The sequence below is a fragment of the Pan paniscus genome, chromosome 16 (genome assembly GCF_029289425.2).
Source record: "Pan paniscus chromosome 16, NHGRI_mPanPan1-v2.0_pri, whole genome shotgun sequence".
NCBI classification, from domain to species: domain Eukaryota; kingdom Metazoa; phylum Chordata; class Mammalia; order Primates; family Hominidae; genus Pan; species Pan paniscus.
In genome coordinates this window covers 33441989-33462707 of record NC_073265.2, presented here as the reverse complement: position 1 = coordinate 33462707, position 20719 = coordinate 33441989, and the positions used below count along the sequence as shown (strand labels likewise).

At 42.2% G+C, this 20719-nt stretch overlaps 1 protein-coding gene across 9 annotated transcripts in view; it reads left to right on the top strand.

The window, feature by feature from the left end:
- Positions 1 to 20719, top strand: part of FRMD5 (FERM domain containing 5) — a 417439-nt gene that overhangs the window by 77229 nt on the left and 319491 nt on the right. For 2 of the 9 annotated variants that reach the window (XM_034938669.3, XM_034938668.3), the window contains exon 1: positions 9299 to 9633. In XM_034938669.3, the coding sequence (XP_034794560.1) occupies positions 9532 to 9633 (102 nt within the window). In that variant the 5' untranslated portion in view covers positions 9299 to 9531. Of the gene's footprint in view, positions 1 to 2581; positions 2704 to 9278; positions 9634 to 20719 lie in introns of those variants that run through there. The other 7 variants (XM_063596611.1, XM_003814960.6, XM_008967837.5 and 4 more) reach the window with 7 other exon arrangements.

Here is a 20719-nt window from a genome sequence, read left to right as displayed (position 1 = left end):
CTAACCACACTATTATGAGAATTCAATTAGATAATATATGTAAAGTACTCACCACAGTCTCTGGCATATAGTGAATGCTCCCTTGTTACTATAATGGAAAAAGTGAAATGATAAGGTGTAATCATGATTTGCAATTTTAATTAATTGAACTATGTCCAGAGAACCTTTGAAATTAATTCTGCAGACATTTACTGAATAATTAGCATGTGCATTGTGGAATGTTTATTCTTCCTTTCTCCTCTGTTTGAACCTCTTTATGAAAATATCTTTGATTTGCAACTGCTTCAAGCCCAGCTGAGCTCAGCTAAGTAACTTCTGAGTAAGGATAGAAGAATTAGATAAAGTCACAGATTTTTCTGTGCACCAATAGCTAATGAAATGAACAACAAAAATACATTGATAAAGTTCAAACAGCAGCTACAACAAGGTAAAGGGGAAAACCTTACATATAAGTGAAATGTTAAAAAAAAAAAAAAAGGCCAGGATGCCTCACGCTTGTAATTCCAACACTTTGGGAGGCCTAAGCAGGTAGATTACATGAGGCCATGAGTTCAAGACCAGCCTGGCCAACATGGTGAAACCCTATCTATTAAAAATACAAAAAGTAGCTAAGTGTGGTGGCTCACGCCTGTAATCTCAGCTACTAGGGAGGCTGAGGCATGAGACTCGCTTGAGCCCAGGAGGCGGAGGTTGCAGTAAGCCAAGACTGCCACTGTACTCCAGCCTGGATGATGGAGTGAGACTCTGTCTCAACAATAAACGTGGGGAGACAATAAAAGAAACAGAATATTCTGGTGCAGTAAGGTGTGGCTCCTCACCTTGCCTCTATTCTTTAGAAGCCTGTAGTCCTTGCTACTCAGGAGGCTGAGGTAGGAGGGTTGCTTGAGGCCCAGAGTTCAAGACCAGCCTGGATCAACAAAGTGAGACCCCCCACCGTCTCTACAAAAAAAAAAAATTAAAAAATTAGCTGAGCGTGGTGACATGCACTGTAGTCCCAGCTACTTGGGAGGCGGAGGTGGGAGGATCACTTGAGCCCAGGAGGTTGAGGCTGCAGCGAGCCATGCTTGCACCACTGCACTCCAGCCTGGGCAACAGAACAAGACCCTGTCTCAAAAAACAACAAACAATAGCAACAACAGCAACAAAAACCCCAAAAAACTATGCGTTGATTTCAAAACTTTCTTGCAAGAAAATAAGCTTATAATAACTTTTATAACATGTTGAACAGGATCTAGTTTGAAGCACTAAAAAGGATAAGACAGCAGTTTGAAAAGAGCTCCTATCAGAGCAACATTAATTCTGCTAAAATTGAACTAAGAACAAACATCAAACTTATGGTGGAAGCTTGAGTGGAGGAATGGTGAAATCATTGGTGCTTTATGAAAAGTTTATGGGGAAAATGTCCCAAAGAAATCAGCAATTTGCAAATGGATAACTCATTTTAAGAAGGGACACGATGATGTTGACAATGGAGCCCACAGAGGCAGGCCATCCACATCAATTTGTGAGGAAAAAAATTAATCTTGTTCATGCCCTAATTGAAGAGGACAAATGATTAACAGCAGAAACAATAGCCAACACCGCAGACCTCTCAACTTATTCAGTTTATACAATTCTGACTAAAAAATTAAACTTGAGCAAACTCTCCACTTGAGGGGTCCCAAAACCATTGCATCCAGATCAACTGAAGACAAGAGCAGAGCTTTCAAAGGAAATTTTAAATAAGTGGGATCAAGATCCTGAAGCATTTCTTCATAGAATTGTATCAGAAAATGAAACATGGCTCTACCAGTTTACCATGGCTTTACCAGATTGTGCTGAAGACAAAAACACAATCAAAGCAATGGCTACCAAGAGGTGGAAACGGTTCAGTCCAAGCAAAAGTGGACCAGTCAAGAGCAAAGCTCATGGCAACAGTTTTTTTGGGATTCTCAAGGCATTTTGCTTGTTGATTTTCTGAAGGGCCAAAGAACCATAACATCTACTTGTTATGAGAGTGTTTTGAGAAAGTTAGTCAAAGTTTTAGAAAAAAAAAAAAAAAAAAGCCTGGGAAAGCTTCACCAGAGATTCCTCCTCCACCATGACATATTCCTGCTGCTCATTCCTCTCATCAGACAAGGGCAATTTTGTGAGTTTTGATGGGAAATCACTAGGCATCCACCTTACCATCCTTCTAACTTCTTTTTGTTTCCTAATATTAAAAAATCTTTAAAGGGCACACATTTTAATGTAAAAGACTGCATTGATATGGTTAAATTCCCAAGATGCTCAGTTCTTTAGGGATGGACTAAATGTCTGATATCATCACTTACAAAAGTGCCTTGAACTTGATGGAGCTTATATTGAGAAAGTTTATATTTTTATGTTTATCTTTTAATTCCCTTTTGTCATAAATTTTTTGAAGTCCTCTTGTATGACTGACAAAATCTATAAATTATAAACCCTGACAAAATAGAAATAATAAAAACCACAAGATTGGGAGTTGGAATACGGAGGTAGGAGGAAGTATACGAATACTAAATATCTTATTTCACAGAGCAAGTGGTCAACTGACACTTTTTCTGTTTTTTTTTTTTTCCAGATGGGGTCTCACTCTCTCACCTATGCTGGAGTGCAGTGGCATGATTTCGGCTCACTGCAACCTCCACCTTCCAGGTTCAAGTGATTCTCCTGCCTCAGCCTCCCAAGTAGCTGGGACTACAGGTGCGCACCATCACGCCTAGCTAATTCTTGTATTTTTAGTAGAGATGGGGTTTTGCCGTGTTGGCCAGGCTCGTCTTGAACTCCTGGTCTCAAGCAGTCCACCGGCCTCAGCCTCCCAAAGTGCTGAGATTACAAGTGTGAGCCATGGTGCCTGGCCAAGAAATATGAGCTATTCTGATTTCTTCTTTATATATTTTCTTTGCTCACATTTTTTTGGGCTATTTCTCATATATTTCCTGCCTTTCCCCTTTATATCTTTTTTTAACCAATGTGTATTGAATATCAATCTACATAAACTGATGATTTAATAAATGTTGAAGTAATTTTTCCAGTTGCATAAGACTGTAAGTTCTATGAGGATTGGAGATATGTTTTATTCATCTTTGAATTCTGTCAGCACATGGCATAGGGACTTGCACATAGTAGACCACCAATACTTTTTTTGAATAAATGAATTAATTTGCTTTGTTTCATTTATGTTTGTTGCTAGAATAATGGCTGAAAACTAGCTGGGAATATAAGAAAAATGAGCCGTAATTGGAGAATATAATAAAGCCTGTCACCCAAATCTGAGAGACCTGTTATAAATGCTTCTGGTGCTTCATTAAAGATATTCTATTGTTTTCAGAATCCATTTTCCCCCAGCAAATAATTTCTTCATACTTTAATTTAATCCTTTACACTATCAAAATTATCATTTTTAAACACAGATCTGATCTTGTCACTTCTCTATTTAAAAACCTCCAATGTCAGCCTATTGACTATGCAACAGAGTTCAAACTCCTAACCATGGCAATCAAGGTCCTACATGACTTGGCTTCAGTCCATCTCTTTCTGGCCAAGGCACCTCACATGCTATCCATTCAGGGATACTTGCAGTTTCTAGAGCATGCTATACTCACGCTTATTTGGACCTCTGTGTCTTTGCTTATACAATTTCCTCTACTTAAATGTCACTCCTCATCCCATATCCATCTTTTCTGCCTTCTTCACAATCAAGAGCCTACTGTAGTCCTCAACGCCCAACATAAATGCTTTCTCTGTAAGGCTTCACTGTCTCTCCTAATTAAGCCTACATAATTGTACCATTTGTTGTGCTCTTGTAGTACTTTGCTCATGCTCCATGTATTGTATTATAGCTAATTTACATACATCTAACACTCTCTCTTACATTGTGAAGAATTTTTTTCTTTTTCTTTTTTTTTTTTTTTTTTTTGAGACGGAGTCTCGCTCTGTCGCCCAGGCTGGAGTGCAGTGGCGCGATCTCGGCTCACTGCAAGCTCCACCTCCCGGGTTCACGCCATTCTCCTGCCTCAGCCTCCCGAGTAGCTGGGACCACAGGCGCCCGCCACCATGCCCGGCTAATTTTTTGTATTTTTAGTAGAGACGGGGTTTCACCGTGTTAGCCAGGATGGTCTCGATCTCCTGACCTCGTGATCCGCCCGCCTTGGCCTCCCAAAGTGCTGGGATTACAGGCGTGAGCCACCGTGCCCGGCCCGAATTTTTTTCTTTATACACTTCTTGACTTATTTCCTTTTCCCATATCTGGGCTATGTCTTACATATTCTAGAACATTGTCACAGTGCCTAACACATACGCTCAATAAATGTTTGTAGTTTGGAATTTTAAAAAGCGTGTATACTGCTTATATTTCCATATAAAAAAACCCACCTCTTCTAAGTGTAATGGGGGCTAACCAAAAGTCTAAAGGTTAGGTAGAAAAACTGTCTCTTAAACTGTATGTGGTTTTCTGTCCTGATAAATGGGAAAACTAGAGCATTTCTTCAAGAGAAGACTACTCTGGGAAAACTACATGAATTGTTTAGTTACTCATATTCAAACAAGTAGACATGTATTACTCTTAGAAAACTATAAAGCAACAATTAACCTGAATATAAATGCTTTAGACTGAGAAGCAGAGTGCTTCATTTGAATATGCAAATCTTTGTGTGTGGAGCAGAAGTACTGCTTCTGCAGACATTGATGTAGAAGAGAAGAACAGAAAATCTGTTTCTTTCCTCTGTGCGGATTTAGAGCATATATGTGTCAATGCATTATTATTTCTGTGGAGATGTGAATGTCCTTTTGAGCCCCTGCTCTTTAGATAGCAGAAGCTGAGACCTAATGAATATAGGAAAGCAAGGACAGGCATGATTTTCACTGCTCTGCTGGAGAAATAATTATGCAAACGGACAGGACTGGCTTTGACAAGGCTTTACCTTGACCCACGTGTAAAGACTGAATAATTCAACCTTTGTGAGAAACATGCTGATGTTGACTATTGTGTTCTGATATGACAGCCCTGTTGAATCAGAGGTCAAGGTCATACCCTTGGGCATGCAGGGTGGGGTTTCCTCCAGAAGAGTGGATATTTCCATGGTTAGTCATTCTAGGAAGAGGTAGCACCTGGGACAGAAAATGGGACTTGGAAAGTGGACCCTAACCTGGGTAAGGAGAGTTGTTTTCTTCACAGTGATTGGGAGTAAATGCCTAAGACGTAGTCAGGGGAACTCTTGCTGGAGAGGGGAAGCTATCTTCAGCCACATGAACCAGAATGGAAGCCTGACAGTAAGGCCAGGCCTGTATCTAATCCACAGTCCATGAGGCTTTGAAAGTAGCTATGTCATACTTCCAAGTTACACTTCAGATTATTCTTTTTTTCCTAAATATTGTTAGGAGTTAGAGCTTGGTCTTAGCTGTGTTGGGGGAAACTTTGATGGGAAGGGCCTGTGTTTGTCATGTCTTGGTGAAGAGAGGGCAGTACTCCTTCCTGCCAAAATCTAAAGAAATGGTGAAGGTTGCATTGGCTAAAGAGAGAAACCAGTGTCCCAGAACAGCAGGGTATAGAATATCTGAAGCAGAGACATGAAATGCTTTGTTTAGTTTTTTCAGGCATACGCGGGGGATAGTACCTCCCCTGGGGACTCCCTCGTAGTAGAGAAGGAAAAGAAATTCAAAAGACGGCTGATATTCTGATAATTTGGAAGGTGGGGGTTCAGAGCCATTATAATTTGGATTCTTATTTTTAAATGTGGCCTCCTTTATACTTAAAGACACATGAAAGCTATGGCACGCTGGTTCTCAAGGGCAAATAAGGCCTTTTATTAAATAAGCCCTTTCCATTCTGGGCATCCTGGTTAATAGATTTGAGGAAAACAAAGATAAACAAAATATTTCTGTTTGGTTTTACTTTTTATTTTATTTGGAGACAAGGTCTTGCTCTGTTGTCCAGGCTGGAGTGCAGTGGTGCAGTCATAGCTCCTGGCTCAATTGATTCTTCTGCCCAGTCTCCCAAAATTCAGTTTGGTTTTATATGAGCCCTTCCTTTCTAGTTCTCCTTATGCTTCTTCTCATGAGCTTTGTTGTGGAGGCATACATCTAGATTCTTGCTTTTCTTCCATTATTTTTTCATTCTCTGTATTCCTCACAAAGTGTTTTGTATCAGAGAAGAAGGGAGAGTTTGAAGTTCTCTCTGGATATTACACCTAAGCATGAATGAATATCTAACTGGTCTTTCGGTGAGGTGAGCATCTAAGCAGATGTGATTTTTTAAATTACTTTTTTCTTTTTTTGAGACAGGATCTGGCTCTGTTGCCCAGGCTGGAGTGCAGTGGTGTGATCTTGGCTCACAGCAACCTTCCCCTCCCCCTAGGCTCAAGCAATCCTCCCACCTCAGCCTCCCCAGCAGCTGGGACTACAGGTGTGTGCCACCACACCCAGCTAATCTTTGTATTATTATTATTATTGTAGCTATGGGGTTTCACCATGTTGCCTAGGTGGGTCTTGAAATCCTGAGCTCAAGCGATCTGCCTGCCTTGGCTTCCCAAATGTTGGGATTATAGGCATGGGCCACTGCACCCAGCCTCAGACATGATTTTCTCAGACTGAGCAAGGATGCTACTTAACACATTGACATAGGAAATACAGTCTCACCTCTGTTGATTGCAACTATGGCCACACTTAGAAAAAAGACTGCATTCAGTTCCTTAGAGCTTTTCTGGATTCATAGTGCTTTGCCTTTTCATTCTAACAGCTTCTTATTTGGATAACCTGTTAAAAACACTTTCCTACCATCACACTAATGGACTTCCTCTAGCTTGGACATTTTTTCTTGCTCTTGTTGATTCTATAACAAACAGTAACTTTTGCCTTCAACAAAAGCTCTTTCAGTTTGAATTTTTTTCCCTTTCTTTTTTTTTTTTTTTTTGAGATGGAGTCTCGCTGTCTCCCAGGCTGGAGTGCAGTGGCCCAATCTCAGCTCACTGCAACCTTCGCCTCCCAGGTTCAAGCAAATCTCCTGCCTCAGCCTCCTGAGTAGCTGAGACTACAGACACACGCCACCATGCCCGGCTCATTTTTGTATTTTCAGTAGAGACAGGGTTTCACCATGATGGCCAGGCTGGTCTTGAACTCCTGACCTCGTGATCCACCCACCTCGGCCTCCTAAAGTACTGGGATTACAGGTGTGAGCCACCCCACCCAGCCTGAAATATTTCATTATCTTCTTACAGCTACATAACAAAGCTGAGCTTTGTAGAATATCACTTTGGCATATTAATAATTTTACTTGTCTCCAAGATCTTCCTGAAATTTTGAGTTTCTTCACAGGTCTTCTTCCTCTGGGATTTAAGTGCTGTAGAATACCTGTCAATTCCATTTACTTCAGTTCATCAATTTTTTTTTTTTTTAGACCGAGTCTTGCTCTGTTGCCCAGGCTGGAGTGCAGTGGCACAATCTCAGCTCACTGCAATCTCTACCTCCCGGGTTCCAGCGATTCTCCTGCCTCAGCCTCCCCAGTAGCTGGGACCATGGGCGCATGCCACCACACCCGGCTAATTTTTGTATTCAGTTCAACACTTATTGAATACCTATTATGTTTCAGGCATCAGACTACCTGCTGAAGCTACAAAGTAGTGGAGCGCATGCCTGGTTTTATGCCTGGAACACTTGACTTACTAGTTCTAGACTCATAACTAACTCCATCCGAATTGCACTGAAAAGAGAATCCTGCTCCTATGGCTATTAAATGCCACAAAGGAGAATGCAACCAATTAAGAGCAGTCCAGGTTACTAAGGTGATAGAAAGAAAAAGGGGGAGGGAGAGGGGGAGGAAGAGATAGAGAGAGAAAGAGAGAGAGAGAGAATGAATGAGAATGAATCTCCCCGTGCAAAAAAAAAAAAAAAAAAAAATTGGGAAAAATATTGGAATCCAAAGACACTAGGGAAGAAGCATACTTTAAAGGCGGTATAGTTTTCTAGGCTAATGTAGTTTCATTTTTGTTACACATTATACCTATAAACAAGAACAGTGCAAATGAAAGTAATAGGAAATTATGCCTATTTCATTATTTTAAATTAATATATTTATTACAGCATTAATGTTCTATGTTGACACGATTATTATTATTTTTTTTGAGACGGTGGCTTGCTCTTGTCCCCCAGGCTGGAGTGCAATGGCCATGATCTTGGTTCACTGCAACCTCTGCCTCCTGGGTTCAAGCGATTCTCCTGCCTCAGCCTCCCGAGTAGCTGGGATTACAGGTGCGTGCTACCATGCACGGCTAATTTTTTTGTATTTTTAGTAGAGACGGGGATTCACCATGTTGGTCAGGCTGGTTTCGAACTCCTGACATCAGGTGATCCGCCCGCCTCGGCCTCCCAAAGTGCTGGGATTACAGGCGTGAGCCCCTGCGCCCGGCCGACATAATTATTTTATAACATTTCCTCACGTCAAAAATCTTTGAGGGAGAATATCTCTTATTGAAGTTCTGGTAAAAAACCTTGAAGTCTGTAAATTTGGGGTGACAAAGAGAAGGAGACAATTCTTTGTGATGTATACCTCCTGACATACTATGTTGTTCTATTGAGAAAGTCTGAAGACATAATTTCCAGTTCTAAAAGTGCAAGGAGAAGATTCATTGCTTCCTCTGCTCCCTACCAGCTGAAGCAGCAGTCTCCTTTTGTCTTCTGAAATAAAAAGAAGGAGGCAAAGGGTGTTAGAGTGGAGGGTTTTTTAGGGGATTAAACCCGGGTACTTCAGAACCTCTGAGGTCCCTTTAGCTTTTATTTAAGTAGCTCCTGTTTCCCAAAATAAGAGGGCTGGAGCACAGAGGCCAGACGGGCCAACTTAGGGTACAGCACAAGTCGGGGGCAGTCGCCCTATCTGGAGCGAGAGGTACCCGCATTCTGCAGGTGCAGGGACTGTGATCCAGCACCCTGCCGCCTCCTCGCTCCGGCTCCCAAGAGGGCGGGAACCGCGGTGTTGCAGGGTGCGGGGCTTGGCTTCGGAAACGCAGATCAAGTGTATTTCAGGCGGCAGACATCAATCCAGTTGGGTGCTCACACCTGGCCCGGGGGAGGGGAAACAGCATCCATAGGAACCACGGGGCGGAGAGGAACCCCTCGTTTGGGACGCTAGAGGGCTGCTCCGGCTTGACTAGGTCCGACTGCTTTTCTGTGATTGCTTCTTTATCCCGCCCATCATCCCAGTACTCTATCTCGATTGGCTTTTCGGTCTGCCACTCGGTTCCGCCGCGCTGACCCCCATTGGCCCTCTCCAGTTGAGGCCCCGCCCCGCGAGCTGGGCACGGGCATTGGGGCGCCGAGGAGACAGAGCCCGGCGCTTGATCTGGGCTGGGGGGAGGCGGTGGCGGCTGAGGGAAGGAGGAGGATAAGGAGGAGGAACGAGGCCAGCAGGAGGCAACGGCAGCGACGGGGCCGGGGTGATGGTGCAGGTGCCTGGGGTCGGTGCGGAGCTGCCGGGCTGAGGGACGCCTGGTCCAGGGTCCGCAGCGCCGCCGCGTCGCTCCCGGGCGGGCGGGCGGGAAGATGCTGAGCAGGTTGATGAGCGGCAGCAGCAGGAGCCTGGAGCGCGAGTACAGCTGCACCGTGCGGCTGCTGGACGACAGCGAGTACACCTGCACCATCCAGGTCAGCGCCGCGCCGCCCCGCCCGCGGGACCCCCTTGTCCCCCAAGTCTGGTCAACTTGGCCGGCGGCGGCCGCCGCCCAGGGGTCGCCCCAGCCCCAGCGCCGTGCTTTGTCCGTTCCTGGTTGCGGCGGACCGCCCTAGTGCAGGGCGTCTTCTCGGGAGCCCCTGCCGGAGCCCTGGCACCCGGTGTGTCACCGCCGCCGCGGGGCGAGTCTCCGCGTCCCACACCCCTAAGTCCTCCCCTGCTCTCCCTGGGTGAGGGCGCCCCGTCCTGGTTCCTCGAGCCCGCCCGAGTAAGGTGCACCTTTCCGGGGCGCCCGGAGGGAGGCGGGTAGGGCGTTAGGCTCCTAGCCCGGCCGCCCCGTCGGGGGCGCAGGCTTTGGCTCTCTGGCCGGGCAAGGACGTATGGCTGGCTTTTCTTATCTTTCTTGGGTTGGAAGGATAATGGTTTATGTCATAATTCCTCCCCCCCCCCCATTTGTGAGTCAGAGCTTTCAGAAGGTAGAACTGAACGCGCAGCCCATGCGGAGTGGCCTATTGAAGGAAGCCCAGTCCTCTGGGTTTTAGAGATTTAGGCCCCCTCCCGCCTTTCGATCCCCAAATTTTATTGTGTTGGGCGGTTCTAGGGGACGTGAGGTAAAGATTTAGCAACAAGTCCCAGCGATTTGGGGCTTGGAAGTGGCCAGGAAGAATCGGCGACTTACGAAAAACGCCAACAATACGGTAATGCTCAACAGCATTTCTTTCAGAACCTGGTATTTTTGAAGGCATTTTTACAACCTCTTGCTCATGTTCCTTCGCTACTGCTGTGTGCACGTCAGGAGTAGTAGTCTTTCCCGGGAATGCAGTCACAGCCCTCTCTCCTCCCTTATGAAAAAGTCAGAGATTGAAAACATTGACAATGCTCCCGTGTTTAGTTCATCAGCCAGGAGGATCCTGCGCTCATCGCCGGAAGCTGCTCTTTGTGGAGAAGCAAATTGAGCTGGACCCAGAGGGGTCTCACCTGATCCTTCGCCTTTGCAGCAGGAAAACAGAGGAGGAGGCTTCTGGCTCAGATGTGACAGACAAAACTGTCGGCCTGGGTCCTACCCTCAGTGTCTTCTTGCCCCCCGCCTCCTTATTTATTTATTTTTGCTGACAGTGCTCAATCGCGGAAAATAGCGGTGTGTGAGAAAGACACTGGGTAGTGTATGAGAGCAGCTGGTCTCTGCTGACTCCGTGCTCAGTTCAGCCTTCTCCTCACTTTCCCTTTTCTCCCTCCCCTCGAAACCAGCTCTGAGCGTAAGTGCTGACTGCTGCCAAAGATCCATGAGGGTAGAGAAAGAGCACAAAATCTCTTTTTAAGGCTACTTAAATACAGACTAAGCAGTCATAAAGATGCTAGCCATCTAGTGAAAGGATTTTTGTAGTTGAATATGATAGAGAGATGCTCTGTATTATTTCCTTGCTGAATGAGTGGAATACTACTTTTTGTTCCTATTGTATCATTGTGCCATGTCCAGTTTTTTTTTGTTTTTTTTTTTTGTTTTTTTTTTTTTGCTGGGGTATGAGAATACATTGAGTTGATATCTTCACCATTTGAGTATATTGTCTAGAGCTTTTTAAAAGTCTTTATCCTTTTGTTTTAAAATTTAAAGCATTTATCCAATAGCATATCAAGGGGAGTGTGAGATTTAGACTTTATAAGTCCTAAGAATACTTTTGGGGTATGTGAAATAATTTCCGAGGCAGGTCATTAACTTTTGCCAAGGTGTAGAATACAAATAAAACACAATTCACATCACCATTTCGCTAGAAATGATTGTTAACCTTGTGGTTTTAAAGTATTGCAATGAGGCAAATAGTTATTTTTTTCCCAGTTAGTGGAACCTTTGAGGTTGCTTGATTGGTATTATAATTGTGGGTAGTTTTTATTACCATTTAGAAAAAGAATATTTTTGAGTTAAATAGGACTTATTGGATTTGTGCTTGCTATATCCTACTATGGCTGTACTTATTTTCCTACTGCTCTCATTTTACATTATTACAATTTAATTTTATAAAATATCTAGGCCACCTAAAAAATTAAGCTTGGTGTAATATGGCCACACTGTAGTAAGTGTCCACTGTCTAGACATGTTAATGATTGTGCATTGTGATTTTTGCATGGAATCTAAAGAACACAGGGATTGTTAAGTATATGTAATGTTGTCATTCTTTGGCATCACTTTTGCGAATTGCTTTTGTTTTTACCCATGTGAGGAAATGTAGCAAAAAGACAGTATCTTATATGAAATTAACATTTTCTGCATGTAGCTTTTTTGAACATTTAGAAGTTGAGCTTTTCTTATAAACTTTTCCCTTCATGCATTTCTGTAGTGAGTGTGTGTGTATATGTACATGTGCTTATTTGTTAAATACTGGGCATAGGATCTTTTAAATCAGTATGGAAAGGATCTGTGAACTTCTTATTAGGTTAAGCAATATTCCCAACATTTTAGGCATTGTAGCACTGTATATTTTAATTTTTATGGTGATAATTTGAACTCATTTTCCTTAAAGTGTTGTATGCCATATTTTTGTTTAAATAAAGTATCTATTTTAGAATGATTTTACTGCCTTAGCATAATCAGAGACTACTTAGGATATTACAGAATCAGAAATGTATCACTGGGTTGGAGTCATGATAGTTCCATTTGGTAAATTTCAGTTATAGGAAATTCTGTCAAAGTATTTGTCTATCCTTTCATAATGCAGCATTTATTCCGATCTGGCATTTAGGATGTAATTATTAAGGTAATGAAAATGCCTTATATCTTTTCAATGAAGGTTGCCACAGTTACCAGACTATTCTTTCACTCTTTCTGATATGCAAATGTATTTGTAGACCATGAGAAATGAAAGTATACATAGGAGGGTTGTAGTATAATTGCTCCCCTGTGAAGAACATTGTTAACAGCTCCCTGCCAGTTTTGAAGGTCATTGCCTCGTAAATGCAGGTCTGGTCTACTCATCTGTTTTTCATTCATCTGTTTCATTTATGGAGATATATATATATATATATATTTACCACATTTATCAGCTTACTTTGTTATTTGGAGAAAATAGGGAAAATTAAAAAATGAAAAGATAACTAATATCTTTGAACTCAGTATACTGAAGAAGTCATTTACATGCTTAGGCATGTAATATCCTAAGGAATAGATTTTTATGGTTTTAAGAAATGGGATCTTGCTATGTTGCCTAGGCTGGACTTGAATTCCTGGGCTGAAGTGATTCTCTCGCCTCAGCCTCCCAAGTAGTTGGGACTACAGAAGTGCACCACCATGCCCTGCTTATAAGGAATAGGTTATTTTATTATTATTATTATTATTATTATTTTTGAGGTGGAGTCTCGCTCTGTTGCCCAGGCTGAAGTGCAATGGCGCAATCTAAGCTCACTGCAACCTCTGCCTCCTGGGTTCAAGCGATTCTCCTGCCTCAACCTCCCGAGTAGCTGGTATTACAGGCACCCACCACCATGCCTGGCCAATTTTTGTATTTTTAGTAGAGACGAGGTTTCACCATGTTGGCCAGGATGGTCTCTATCTCTTGACCTCGTGATCCACCCGCCTCGCTTCCCAAAGTGCTGGGATTACAGGCATGAGCCACTGCACCCAGCCAGGAATAGATTTTTAACTATCTTTCAGCTTATAATAGTTTATAAATTATGAGAATATATATTGCAACATTTCTAGTAGAAATATGTGTTGAAAAAATACCTATTTTCAAGTCAGAAATGTTAATCAGTTTTTTGTGATTACTGAAAGGTGAGCTACTCTAGAAATGAATTTGATTTTACTGAGAGACATATTAAAATAACGGATTAAGCAGCCAGGTTAAATTGTGCAGTTAAATAAGATACTACCATAAATAGAATGTGTGTGCAGGGGCATTTCCATAGTATAACCAATATTTGGATTTGATTGTGGCTCAACCACTTAGTAGCTGTGGTAGCTAGGGTGAGAGAGGGAGGGAGAGAACAAATGTATTGAGCCCTGTGCTTGCCAGGCACTCTAGAGTTTATAATAGATTAAGAGAAAGCTATAAATCACAAACCCTAAGAATTATCACATCTAGTTCTATGCCTTACATAGTTTTAATTCAATAAATATTTGTTCTAATTTGTTTGTGCTACATGATTGCTATGTTAACTTCACTTCAAATTTTCTTATTCCTGAAAACAATAAACAGTTCTAACAACTGTATGACTCTTTATAGTTTTAATCCATTCCATTACAAACCGTTTTGCTGTGTGACCCCTCTCCCGGGTGAGAAGTACAGTATGTTAGTGTGGTATTTATGAGGTCTTTGAGGTATTTATGAAGTCAGTTTCTGCAATTATCCTTTGTTGAATTAGTGGAGTGCCAGTTGGTATAGCTCCTATGACTTTTTGGTTTGTCTTTTAGGATTTCAAAACTTTCAGGTCCCCCTGCCTCCATCTCTGCAAGTTTAGAGGGCTTAGATCAAATGAATACTGTGTGATGCAGTACTTCATGGATTGTTAGAGTTCTGCCAGAATTAGGATTTTGAGTGTAGGGATCACCATAGCTACAGAAGTTTCCTTCACACCTTTCCCCTTAGTACCCCATAAAAGAGGAGACAGACCTCCTCACAGCCTCATTTTCTCACCTCTTGCTCCAAGAGGAAGTGGACCATGCTTCCCATCCTGTTTCTGGTTATATCTATTTTAAGTTGAATTCACCTTTGATAGCCTCATCTATAACATCCTGTCTGATTCTGCAGACCCTGTTTCATGGAGTAGCCTACTGTGAGTTGCTCGTCTCTCAAATGTGTCTAGTTAGGGCTTGTACTAAAGAAGTGAATATCATGGAGGATTGGCAGCAACCTTATAGCTTCTGTTTATCACTTCTGTAGTGCCCAGGAAGGACAGTGCTGCTTTCCTGGAGGCCAGGTGATGGTTGTTGCCCCTCTGTTTTCTGGTCTTGACCTTTTGGGGCTTAGGCCAACCACCTCAGTGGTTTTCTTATGCAGCTGGGAAATTTGAAGGGTACTAAAGCATCTCCATTCCCATGTTGCAGGGAGAATGGTGTTTCCCCTAAGACAGCAAATCGCCAATTCATATGTCTATCCTAGCAATTGAAGCAGGTCTTCCATTCCTTTTTAAGACCCTAGACCCTGGTGACCAATAAAACTCTTTGGACTTTTGGCTAGACATGGTGGCTCATGCCTGTAATCCTGGCAATTTGGTAGGCTGAGGTGGCAGGATCACTTGAGATCAGGAGTTTGAGACCAGCCTGGTCAACATGGTAAAACCCCCATCTCTAGTAAAAATACAAAAATTAGCCAGGTGTGTGCTGTTACATGCCTGTAATCCCAGCTGCTCGGGAGGCTGAGGCAGGAGAATTGCTTGAACCCGGGAGGTGGAGCTTTCAGTGAGCCGAGATAGCACCATTGCACTCCAGCCTGGGTGGCAGAGCAAGACTCTGTCCCAAACAAAAAAAACAAACAAAACAAACAAACAAAAAAAGTCTTGACTTTTACAAGCACTTTAAATACAGGTAGAGCCAAAGATAAACCAGGGGGAACAGAGGGTCTAAGTTCACATACTCCCAACCTCCAGTTTCTCCATCAGGCTAAAACTGTCTCAGAGAAATTTAAATTATGGACCTTTTGCCTCCCAAGGTCAACATGTGATCTTCATTATTGTTGTCAACATTTTGACCAAGATAGGCCCCTATATTGGTCTTTCAACAGTTGTAATTGTTGTATTATTTCTAAAGATTGTGTTTTACTTTTGTGGTCTTACCAACTTTCTAGTATCATATCCTAGATTTGGGAGGCAGGAACTTGTAAAGACCCTTAGGTTCAAATTCCCCAGGCTTTTGCCTGCTACCGTTAGACTAAACACAAACTTGTGTGAATCAAGTTCTCTAAAGAGATCCTTCCGTGCCATGCTCATGAAGGCAAAATAATTGGGCCACATGCTTGGCAGCCACTGAGTTTGTGTACAATAGCTCCATTCACTTGTCTACAGAAAACACCCCTTTGACAGTGATTATAGCTTTCAACCCCCCACCCTTCCACTTCTGACTCCCCGAATTACCATGACCTCATCTGCTGCTTCGTATTTAGAGGTGCTCTGGACCACTCCAGAAGTGCCTAGAACTCATTCCTGTGTGTTAAAGATCAGTTCAAAGCTTCAGACAACTACTGCCCACCAAGAAAAACCATTCAAAATCAGGACCAAATCTAGCTATTCTTATGCCTCATTTGAGTCATTTTACTATGTCACAATTCAGGGGCCCTTTTCCTTCAGTAGAAATTGTGAGGCCTCTCAAAAGCATGGAAAATGAAATAAGGGATTGGATAAAGCAGTGGTTCTCAAAGTATGGCCCCTAGATAGGCATTATCCATATCACCTGGGTACTTGTTAGAAATGCAAATTCTTGACCCCATCCCAGACCTAGTGAATCAAAAACTCCGGGGATGGAGTTCAGCAGTCTGTTTAACAAGTCTTACAGGTGATTCTTAGGCTTGCTGAGGTTTGAGAATCACTACTACTGGGTTACAGAGATATTTAGTAGGTAAAATGGACAAGTGTTGATTGACTGGATGTAAAATGTGAGGGAGAGGGAGAGGTGAAGAAGGAATCTCACATTTCTAACTTTGGATTTATTCCTGAATTGTCTTAATAGATTCTCTTCCCTTGAAAGGTAAATGCTAGGTTGTCTACAGATATGCATACCTATTTTCAAGTGGGTAGGAGTCTAAAGATTCTGCAGTGTGTCATTATACCAGTTTGATGCTGTTGTATTTATTGGTTAGTATTTTTTGTCTCTCCTGACCTAAAAACAGTAGATTATTGTATATTTGTATATTTTTTAAAAATAAATTTTGTTCACAACTTGACGCACTGGGGGAAAGGAAAAGTCAAGGCCCCTGTTGTCGAAGGGCTTACAACTTAGGGATTGCAAACACGTAAATAACAAACTATAAAGCATCATGGAATTTGGAGCTAAGACAAGGGGATATGTTGTGGCAATGCAAATTTGGGTTGGAGTTTGGGAAGTGGGGAGGGATTCCAAAATTAATAATTGTTTTTCAAAGGAGATGAAATGTGAACCAGGTTATGAAAAATTGCCAAAAGCAGGGCCAGGCACTGTGGTTTATGCCTATAATCTCAGTGCTTTGGGGAACCAAGGCAGGAGGATCCCTCGAGGCCAGGAGTTTGAGTCCATCCTGGGCAACATAGCAAGACCTTGTCTCTACAAAAAATTTAAAATTTAGGCTGGCATGTTGGTGTATGCCTGTAGTCCTAGCTACATGAGGGGGCTGAGGTGGGAGGATTTTGTAAGCCCAGGAGTTTGAGGTTACAATGAGCTATGATTGTGCCATTGTACTCCAGCCTGGGCTACAGATGGAAACGCTGTCTCCTAAAAAAAAAAAAAAAAAATTGCCAAAAGCAAAAATGGCATGGGGATGCGTAAAGAGCATTAGAGGCTGAGTTAACAGCAGACTACTTCTAAGTGGAAAAGTTAAAAATGTAAAGTCTTTAGTTTTTTTCTTTAGTATGTTTATCTGACTTACTCTGGTATAGTTGAGTCAAACAACAGAAATCTGCTTGGGGAAAATTCCTGTCAGTAAATTTCAATCATACTTGATATGCGGAGAGGAATCAATCTAAACTAATAATGCATAAAGCTAGTGTTGAATTAAATCTAATTCTAAAACTGTATAACATAAATTAAGATTCTTCACAAAGCAATGGCATTATGTCAAGAAAAGGTGGATTCAGATTTCAATCTTCATTCTGTGGCTGCAGTAACTACATATGAATTTTATTTCCAAGAGGACTCTTCTCTTCAGGATCAGTTTAATCATCTGACAAAAAAGAGGGTATCAAATTGCAACATTTAGCCGATGTTTGAAAATCCTTTGATGAATACAGTGCAGCCCCAATTGTGCATTAACAGTTAAGAAATGTGACCCATGGAGTCCTAAAAGGCACATTTCAGCATCTCTGTTCCCAAACCTAAGCGGCCACCAAAAATAGCTTCTCTTGAGGACCGAGGATTGCGTCTCTGAATTCCCCAGTGAACCCCTGACAGCTTCGAAGTTCCCAGCCTTATACAGGGTGTACTTTTAGCACTCAACACAATGCCAGGCTAGAGCTTTGGGGATGGGAACCTCCAAGAAAGCACTGTTCGGCATTTGGGCAATCAGTGTTCGGCAGAATGCCAATGCTAATAGGTTATTTTGCTCTGGAAAAGGAGAAAAAGAAGGGATAGTCTAAAGACTGATGAATAGGGGATGACTGACAATACGGACACTCCACTTTATTGGAGAGATTAAGGGGGCTTGCTGTGAAGTGGTATTGTGGGAGCCAGAAAAATTAGCAAAGGCCCACAGGCCCAAGACCTGAAATAAATAGTGGTACATCAAACCCGCATGCCCTAGGGCACACTCAAATGTCTGGCCACTTTCAGTGAACTTGTAGTAGGAAAAAGCCAAATCATTAGGAACCCTCATAGTCTGGTACTCCATCCAGGCACTCCTTAGTCAGGCAAATTATCCTTCACCTCCAGACAGGTGCAGAGCCTTTTTTCTCTACACCCTGACTTAACCCAAGGGCCTGTAGTCTGGGCCTCAGTCTAATTTTGAGGATACTGAGTGGAAAAGTTGGCTTCAGGATTTCCAAAGGATTCCAAATACGCTAGGCAGGAGGTGCCACTAAGATTCTTGTTTTGTTAGACTTGAACCAAGCTGGTAAGAACATTGATCAGAACACAAGAAAGGCCGGGTGCGGTGGCTCACGCCTGTAATCCCAGCACTTTGGGAGGCCGAGGTGGGTGGATCCCCTGAGGTCTGGAGTTTGAGACCAGCCTGACCAACATGGAGAAACCCTGTCTCTACTAAAAATAAAAAATTAGCTGGGTGTGGTGACGCATGCCTATAATCCCAGCTACTCTGGAGGCTGAGGCAGGAGAATCACTTGAACTGGGGAGGCGAAGGTTGTGGGTGAGCCGAAATAGCGCCATTGCACTCCAGCCTGGGCAACAAGAGAGAAACTCCGTCTCAAAACAAACAAACAAACAAACAAACAGACAAAAAACACAAGAAAGCAGAATTAGTGAATTCACATAAGGATCTCATGTACTTCCAGAGGTAATTTAAGATGGAGAAAACATCTAGCCTGCCCTCTTTTAGATTTTTTTGCCTCTAGAGCATTTTTTTTTAAGATAAGAGTCTCACTCTGTCGACCAAGCTGGAGTTCAGTGGTATGATGTCGGCTCATTGCAACCTCTGCCTCCTGGGTTCAAGCAATTCTTGCGTCTCAGCCTCCTGAGTAGCTGGGATTACAGGCATGCACCACCACGCTCAGCTAATTTTTGTATTTTTAGTGCAGAAGGGGTTTCACCATGTTGGCTAGGCTGGTTTCTAAACTCCTGACCTTAAGCAATCCACCCGCCTCAGCCTCCCAAAGTGCTAGGATTACAAGTGTGAGCCACCATGCCTGACCTTGCCACTAGAAGACTCTAAAGGCCCCAAAGTTATTATGGAATTGGAGGTTTGTAGGTCAGAGGACTCCATGGATTGGCAATGATGCCTGGAATGTTATAAGGCATATTAAGCCTGCAATTTCTCAGCATACACTTATCTGTCTAACAGAATAGCCCCTCAGCTCTTCGGGAGGCCATTTGGAAGTTATACTATCAAAAGAAATTTGGCTGTTGAGCAGTGAAACTCTGATAAAAACATAAGGAAGTCCCAGTACTGGAATGCAACTTCTTCAAACTATGCCCAGCTTCAGATTCTAGTACATGTGAAATAGGTTTTAAAAAAACTAGGAGAGGAGTTTGCTTGGTGTAGCTACAGGACATCAAACACCGCATATTCTCACTCATAGGTGGGAATTGAACAATGAGATCACATGGACACAGGAAGGGGAATATCACACTCTGGGGACTGTGGTGGGGTGGGGGGTGGGGGGAGGGGGGAGGGATAGCATTGGGAGATATACCTAATGCTAGATGACGAGTTAGTGGGTGCAGTGCACCAGCATGGCACATGTATACATATGTATCTAACCTGCACAATGTGCACATGTACCCTAAAACTTAAATAAAAAACAAAAACAAAAAAAACCACTGAACCAACTAAGCAGCACAGCTAATCTGAAAACTTAATACTTTCTTTGCTTACTTTTAAATTTATCTTACATAATTTTAAAAAGTTTGTTTAAATGAATAGCCACACTACAGACTGTACATCTATGAACTGTTTTCTAATTTTATGGTAAGGAGATATTACCCATATTCTAATTTGTAATATTGGGTATACTGGTCAGTCTGATTATTTTTAAAGAGACAGATATAATGATATACTATCTTGCTGCAAATGAGATCTTTCAGTGTGTCATTATAAAATATTATGGACTATTTTTACTAATGATTTATCTCACATAAGCTACTTTCTGGCTGAAAGACAATGACAAAAGAAGTGGAAGAATTTTACTTTTTTTTCACTTTCTGAATTCCACAATTTTATTTCTTGCCATCTTTCCTGAACAAGATAGCCCTTCTGTTCATCTCTTATTATCTCCTTTGCTTTATGCTAATTTATACTATTAGCCTCTCATTTAATAGAGTCTTTTATCACCATTTCTAATTGCCATCACTGCTTAGTTATACCTTTGCTGGTAAGATTCTTTGTGTGATGGTCACACCTTCTCTTCGTAGTGAGAGGTATTAAATAGGTGCATTCATAGTGTATGTAAATGTACACTAAGGCATAATGTGATACGTGTACTTTAAGTTCATTTTTAAACTTAAGAGTGTTGTATATTTAGTTAATTGAGGCAGTACAAACAAATGGAAATCTGTATTGTATAAAATGACATCTTGAAACTCCAACCTAAAGATTCCTGAAAACCTTGGGCTTTAGCTGGATTGGTATTATATGTTAAGAGTTTTCTATTAACTTTTTTTGGTAATAATTTCTTAATGGATTAATAGACCCAATGTGACTCTGTGTCTACTATGTCTTCAGGTCTGGTGCTTCAGGAATGGGTAGACATGATGGCAGGAGGTGGACTTTCCATGGC